Source organism: Borostomias antarcticus, assembly GCF_949987555.1.
Source record: "Borostomias antarcticus genome assembly, chromosome: 20".
In the NCBI taxonomy this organism is placed as follows: Eukaryota; Metazoa; Chordata; class Actinopteri; order Stomiiformes; family Stomiidae; genus Borostomias; species Borostomias antarcticus.
This window is the reverse complement of record NC_140253.1, coordinates 6,991,867-6,999,140: the sequence shown is the minus strand read 5'-3', so window position 1 is coordinate 6,999,140 and position 7,274 is coordinate 6,991,867. Positions and strand designations below refer to the sequence as shown.

Sequence of the window (7,274 nt, the reverse complement as noted above, 5' to 3'; positions counted from 1 at the left end):
TTTGAACCCACATCTCATGGACAGATTTGGGTTTGGCAACTGCTAAAGTTAGCCCAGTGTGCTACTGCAGAGCTATGCACACAAGCACTTGTCTATCCTACTTACACCCGATTCCCTACTACCATACTTATAATAATAACTTTAGGACTTGGGCACTGCCAGATTTCAACACACATCTCAATGCAAGCTTGGCAACTGCCAGCATCATCCCAGTGAGCTACTCAAGTACTGTGCAAATAAGGGCTAGTCCAACCTACTTACACGTGTCCCTACTAACAGTTATATTAATAACTTTCTGACTGTAAGGTAATTATAGGGAATCAAACCCCATTCTCTCCCGTAAGAGCCTCCAGTATTTACCATTAGGTACTAAGGACGAATTACTGGTAGATGAAGTCAAAGGCAGATATTTGGATTTTTCCAAGTTTGGTAAGGTAGGAGTGTAGGTTTATTTAACCTTTATTTTGTAAACTGAAGCTAATACATCATAAAACGAGACCTTTTATATTTAGCCCAAGGCTTATCTAATGTCATCAATGGGGATTGAACTTTGATCTCCAGTATTGGAGCGCTCAGCGGCTACCATTACACTAAAGTGGAATTTGCTTGAATTAAATTTGCTTTTTCAAGCTTTGGTCTAATCAGTCTCTCTGTGGAAAGCAAGGCTATGTCCAAATTGTGCTGCATTCACATCCCTTTGAGTCCTCATTCACTTTAGAGGCTGATTTTGCATTCGGGTGCCAATATCACAGGTGGATATCAAAGTTGTCATTCAGTTCAGATGTCAAACAATGAACAATGTGAACAATGATTTATTGATATGTTTGCCTTGGTTGGGATCATTACAAATACCAATTCTAGCAACTACAGTAGCCCTAACCCTAAGTGAGACAATTCATCTTCTGGTCAGATCATCACATCTGAGTGTTTGCTGTGTCTAATAATAATAATAATAATGTAATGCGGAGTCCCATAATGGTATGGCAATGGTTCCAGATCTAAAACAAGTGGTCAGTTCTGAGCATTGCTACCCATAGACTCAATGTTAGAGCTAGATCTGCAAACTGTTTCTATCCTGGTGATTGTTGCATTAGATCAGATTCATCTGGGTAGGTGGCTTGAGCAACAAGATGTCCGGCTTCCCTAAAGGCTAATTGTCAACTAGTACGGGTTTGAAAGATGTTAGATAATCTTGAATTATCACTTGTCAGGGGAGCAAAATTGTAGTTTAGAGGGTAAGTCAGGACAAGGGTTCAACTCCAGCAGTACATATATCAATAATTCATTATTGCTAACTCGATATGGAATCAGGTGTAAGTATGATGGATGAGCGCTTGTTTGCTGACCTCTCGGGTAGCTCAATGAGGCAATGAGGGTGTCTTCACTCAACAAACACAGGTCCAGTTCCTGCCGTGTGCCTATAGTTCTGTGATATCCAACATGTTTGTTAATGTTGTTGTGCCAACTGGTGAAAACAGAGATTATTGCCCATCCATGGGCGAGTGCTGGGAGGAGAGGACATTTTAATTTGCAACTGCAGCCCAATTTCAGCTGCGTAAGTCGGCATCAATTAATTAAGCACAAACTTTACTCTGAAAGGACTCTGTAGTTTGACTAGATACTTATACTTATGAAATATTTACTCTAGGATTGCATATAATAAACTATATAATGTATAATATATCATCCTCTATATTTTATTATATAAAAATAATATACACTAAAATGGAATTCACTATAATTTAATAAAACTATAAATCATAATTTGATAATTTTATCAATCATTTTTTACAAGCTCTTTTTTTCAAAATTGTCAAATACCATGTTAAATAATTTCGGAATGAACACAAATTCCACATAGGGACGTGTTTATTTTTTATTCTGAACAAGAACAATCACATTAGAAAGGACATTAAGAGTTTGGAAAAGCAACCGTCAACACCAGGAGGAATGCAGGACATCAATGCTACAATTATGTGCCGTTACAGTAAGAGACCCTGATCCCACGACCGGGCACTGAGCAACATCTTCACCCCGTCATATTACAAAATACACACAAAACACCAGTTTATCATTAATTATCTTTCGCACAATCTGTTGACTTGATTAGACGTGATTTCAAGCAACACTGAAAAGGCTAAAGCTGTTGGAAGGAAGGCTGTTTTATTATTTCCAACAGATCAGTTAAAAACAGCATTATAAAATTCTCTTTTTACCTGCATTGTTTCAAAAACATTAACGGAAAAAAAAATCTCAAAAAGCTAGTGCTCGGTTGTGAGGTGATCTCATAGTGGTTAGTCGCTGTGCATTGACTTGGAAATCGACGAGAATGTCTCTTCCACTGCCTGCACCTGTACCGGTTGAGCTCGTCTTCCCACCCGCCTCCCCCCTTTCTGTGCAATTAGAGCGTTTGATCACTGATCAGAGATCTGTTGTCAGGACGTTGTCACCAGGGCATGCAGGGGTTGGGGCAGTCGCGGATGTACGACTCCAGCGTCCCCTGGGACACCTCCATCAACGTAGTGTAGGTGGTCAACTGCAGCGTGATGGGGGGGTGGAGGACAAGGAGGACAAGGTCACTCGGAGGTCTTTGCTCCACATTAAGACGGATGTGTAGGAAAAGGGCGGTACACTGGACATATTAGTGTGGGCTTACCTTGTTCAGGACTGGTTTAGTTGACAGCACATTGTATACGGTCTTCAGAGTGATGTTCTGGAAAGACACGGGAAGGGAAAGGTTATTTAATGCTCTGGTTTAGATGCATACATGCATGCATGCATGCATGCATGCATCTAAACCAGAGCATTAATGCATGCATGCATGCATACATACATACATACCGCAAAAAATTATCCTATCAGCATCACAATATTGTCTTGATTTCTCAAGTTCCTGCTGCACAAGCTCCACTCCTAGATTTAATTCAAGTGCCCTCTGAGTAACGTAACACCGTGGTAGGTATAGAGGCAGGGTGGTCAAACTAAACCAACCGGCTGACATGAGGGTCCCTATGGCCCGGTGTTGGAGCGCGGTGGGCTCTACTCACCGCCTGCGTGGTCTGGTTCATACACTTCATGGCCGGGGTCCTGCGGTCGTCCAGGAACAGGGGCTCCTTCCAGTGGTCATAGTTGGTCTCCAGGACGTACCAGCGGCCCAGCTTCACGTCAATCCTTACAGACGACGGTGATCAGATTAGTTCTACGCATTGGGACATAGGCTTGGTATCTTTGAGGCTAATCTGTATACATAAAAGCTGAATAAAATAAAATTTAAAAAGCATTGCATTGCAAATCGTTTTTGTTTTACAAAACCGTCTAGCTACTCTCTTCAGAATTGCTGCATCATGGCAGATCATGTGACCAGCGCACCCCCGTCAAGTCATTCCAGAGTCAAGTGGTGTTCAGACACTGACTGCTGTGTCTCAATCCCACTCACGGGCCAAATAAGAAATGACTCATCCCGTGGTCTCAAACCAAAGGCTCACAGTGCACACGCTCCCAATTTCATGACATCCATTTGACTGTAGTGATATTCTAGATAAGCCCTTAAGCTAGCCCTAGGCTGTTGTCTTAGACTATGAACTGCAGTGTTACGATTCTTCTTTTGGTGATCAACAAATCAAAACCTTGTAACCGCAGCTCCAGTGAACTAACACTCAAGTCTACCGCACTGACATGTCAAACAGTGCTGCTAAAGGGACTACACAATTACGTGAATAACCGTAGATCCGGCACAACCCCCCCCCCCCCCCCCCCACCCCAAACAACCCCAACCACCACCTCCACCACCACCATACTCACTCCAAGATGTCGAGGCTGAGCACCCTGGACCTGGTGATGATGCAGCCCTGGCCTGTCTGGTTCCCCCCCAGGATGAAGTAGGCCGGAGCCAGCAGCTTGGTCTGGGCCAGCTGGTTCTTGGCGTCCTCGTAGCTACACAGGACAGGGAGGAGAAGAGCATGCGGTTTTACTGGTGCTGCCACTTGCGATTGAATGTTCTGACCCTTTTGTCTTCACATCTCAGACGGGCTTTATTGCCCCGTTGGCCTTTTCAGCGCAGCGCACCGTTTAATGCGTTGTCTTTGCAAATTGCCGTCGGGGCCGCTCAAGTGAGGTCTCTAGCCTCGAGACGCATTATTCTACAGCAGGAAGAGGATGCGTTCGGCTCGAGCCGACGCCAACAGCCAGGGATATGCAGGTACCTGGTGGCGTTCTCCAGGACAGAGCGAGTGAGGAAGCTCATCCACATGCCATCCCTCTGTCCCAGAATCCACTCCACGATCCCTGTTGGTGGACAGAAGGTGGTGATGATGATGATGATGATGATCAGGACTACAGTCCGGTCCTCATATTTCGAGCGAGATGTCAAATGAATGAATTTGAATCTGATGTGAATCAGATTCTATGAATCAGATTCAAGTGTACTAATGGGAGTTTAGCCTCACCGATGTATCCTCCATCTAGGCTGAAGCGCTCGTTCATGGTCAGCGTGAACGCGTGCTTAAAGAAAAACAAGAGCAGGCCCATCGTTATGATTTGAACCTTTTGCACGACACGCCAATTTACATCTACAGTGAGTGACGTTCAGAGAAGACAACCAGATGTGTGATCTACGACCCGACTTTCTCTGAACGGAACGTCCGAAAACTCACAGGCTTGATACCGGTCAGCATTCCCACGTATCCAGCGAAGTTGGTGGACTTGAAGACGGTCTTGTTGTTCCTTGTGAAGTCAATGTTGACCACCAGAGGCTTCAGCTTCTCTGTGATTAGCCACGACCTGTTCTTCATGTCCCAGCTTGGACAAAAAGAAAAGAGATTGATCATTTTTGTGTAGGCTATACTTTTATAAACTATTTAGGCTATACTTAAAAACACATTTCAGAAGTATTATTCTTCTTCCATATGCCTCTCAACAATAAATCAACAGCGCCGTAATATTAAAGATCAACTTGTCTGATTTTTGACTTGACATGAGATGATCACAAACTGACAAGAACTTACCCCATGAATAGCCCAAAGTCCAGGTTCCGCCCATGTATGAGATTACCTGGAACAAGGCGGAGTCAGCGACCCAAGAGTGTGTGTGTGTGTGTGTGTGTGATAAAAACTCAAGACAAGCATTGTAACATCACGTCGACATTGTCTGCTATCCCCGTATACACCTACCATTACTGTCTTCTGCCACAAGTGAAGTACACACAGTGAACACTTCATAGAAGATGTTGAACAGCACGACTTCACCTAAAGAACGAACAGGGGAAGCAGACATGGATCAGAATAGAGACTTAATCACACACGGAACACTAAGATTAAGGAACTGTCACTGGGGTAGCACAAACAAAACACCAAACAGAGATTTGAGGGAACATTACCTAGAGGGATTCCAGATGCGGTTGCGATTCCTTTTAATTCATCCCTGAAAGGATAGGGGAGGGTGCTCGCCACTAAGGGCTGTACAGAACACAAAGAAGCCATAACCAAGAATCATAAACACCTCAAACAAAGGCACTTTCAAATCAAGCATTGCCACAGTTTTATTAAGGTGTTAAAGCTGAAATGGACAATAAAAAACACTTACCAAACCTTTGTCAACAATTTCTATCAGTTTCCCACTAGGCACGAAAGCATCAGCCAAATCTTTAATGGCCTGGATCATGCTCACCAGCTAAAGAAAACCAGACAAGTTGTCAGAAAGACCATTATGTTCACGCTACTCATAAACTACATTTGAATGGGCAAAATTGAGACCAAAGCGACATGGAAGATTCTCACATCTGCTTTTTTGTCAGTGATCATTGCAGTCCACCGGTCGCTGGGGTGTTTATCAAGGTCTACTGTGTACCAGGTCACGCTCCCTTTGAACCTGCTCAAAAGGAGGAGGCAACAGTGTTAAGAGTAACTCCATCAAAGTCACTACACTAGCTCCTGAGAGATGTTGATTCATTTCCTCATTTCATTGTTGATTCATTTCCTAATTTCATTGGAGCCCCCAGAAGTGACAAGAAATTCCAAGTATTTACTAGTAGTACTGTCTAGGTCTAGTTGAACCCTATGCATGGACACACGTCCAATGTTAAGACACCGTGTGTTTGTGTGTGTGTTTGTGTGTGAGAGTCACACAGGTAATAACTTTAAACAAGATACTTACGTTGGGCCCTTAGGAGGATACATGTCCGTTCGACATTCTTCCGTGTACTGTAACAGACCAGTCCATGCAATGCTTAGTTAAGTTCACAACAGACGGGACATCTTTCATAAGGCTTGCCAACATCGGCGACTGTGCAGTTAGCAAGCTCGCCTCGCTAACTTCAGCTAGTAAGACTATTAAGAAGAGAACTAAATGTTCACGCTTTGTAATCACTCACCGGTGGTACAAACTGGCCATAAACGGCCGTAGATAAAGAGACCAAAATGAGACAACACAGCGTGTCCATCTCTCCCCGTTGTTGTTCGACTCTGGCTTGTTATTGAACTCTTCTGACTGACTTCACTTGTTTTGTAGTTGTTGGTTGGACTGGATGCGGAAGTAGTGCCTTTTCCTCGTGACTGTTCAGCTGAGGGACGATCCATTTGCTCTAAATGGAGGGGGTGGTAGGCTTCAAATCCAGCAGCGCTTTCATTTAATTCATCAAATGCACCCTGTTTAAGATACATTATCTATTAGTTATTTGTAATTTAATTGTAAATTACTTGTAATTAGTGAAAACAAGTGCACAAGATTATTTTAAGACGCATGAAAAAGGGTCTAGCCGGGGGTTTCAGTACCTTTGGTCAAACCAATCTGTCGGATCCCAGCCTGCCAGACAGAAGGTGCTCATCAGGTCAAATTGTGTAAGTGAATTGTGCCACATGGACACAGAAGCTTGAAGCATCCAGAATCAATTGTCACAGAAACATAACGGAAGCATCTGTCAGCATTCTGTCAGCAGTCTGAAAACATGGACATAAACAGTGAACTATAGTCTAGCTAAGCAAGCAATGTAGTGGTATTGGGATAATACTGTACAAGAAAGTAGGCCGTGTCTTATCTAGGACACTGTAGTCACTTCCACAGTTTATTGTCTTGAGAGCATAGACGGATCATGAAAAAATGGGCCCCTGGGCCTGGATGTGTAGAGGGGCCCCCCTCCCTACCCACTCCCCCCACCCCCCTACAGCCTCGCCGCAACACTGTTGGTCTCATCGTTTGTTTTCTTTTAAAAACTGGAAATGCAAGGAACCTGCTGTAAAGCAAAATATGTAGCCCACACAAGCTTCTTTCTTTTTTAAAAG

General features: G+C 43.6%; 1 protein-coding gene across 1 annotated transcript; it reads right to left on the bottom strand.

The window, feature by feature from the left end:
• Positions 1-1,865: 1,865 nt before the first annotated feature.
• asah1b (N-acylsphingosine amidohydrolase (acid ceramidase) 1b) lies at positions 1,866-6,509 on the bottom strand. The gene is made up of 14 exons (XM_084454339.1): positions 6,368-6,509; positions 6,151-6,197; positions 5,775-5,865; positions 5,581-5,667; positions 5,375-5,453; positions 5,169-5,243; positions 5,004-5,049; positions 4,653-4,797; positions 4,446-4,500; positions 4,203-4,284; positions 3,802-3,933; positions 3,048-3,171; positions 2,657-2,713; positions 1,866-2,536 (listed from the first exon to the last, which is right to left on the bottom strand). The coding sequence occupies exons 1-14, from the start codon at positions 6,434-6,436 to the stop codon at positions 2,447-2,449; spliced, it is 1,179 nt and encodes a 392-aa protein (XP_084310465.1). The 5' UTR covers positions 6,437-6,509; the 3' UTR covers positions 1,866-2,446.
• Positions 6,510-7,274: the final 765 nt, after the last annotated feature.

Excerpts from the sequence above, each read along its gene's own strand:
- asah1b (XM_084454339.1), bottom strand. The coding sequence starts at position 6,436 with ATGGACACGCTGTGTTGTCTCATTTTGGTCTCTTTATCTACGGCCGTT. Across the intron at positions 5,244-5,374 it reads CGCATCTGGAATCCCTCTAG|GTGAAGTCGTGCTGTTCAAC; the intron begins GTAATGTTCCCT and ends TTCGTTCTTTAG. Across the intron at positions 3,934-4,202 it reads GTCCTGGAGAACGCCACCAG|CTACGAGGACGCCAAGAACC; the intron begins GTACCTGCATAT and ends TGTCCTGTGTAG.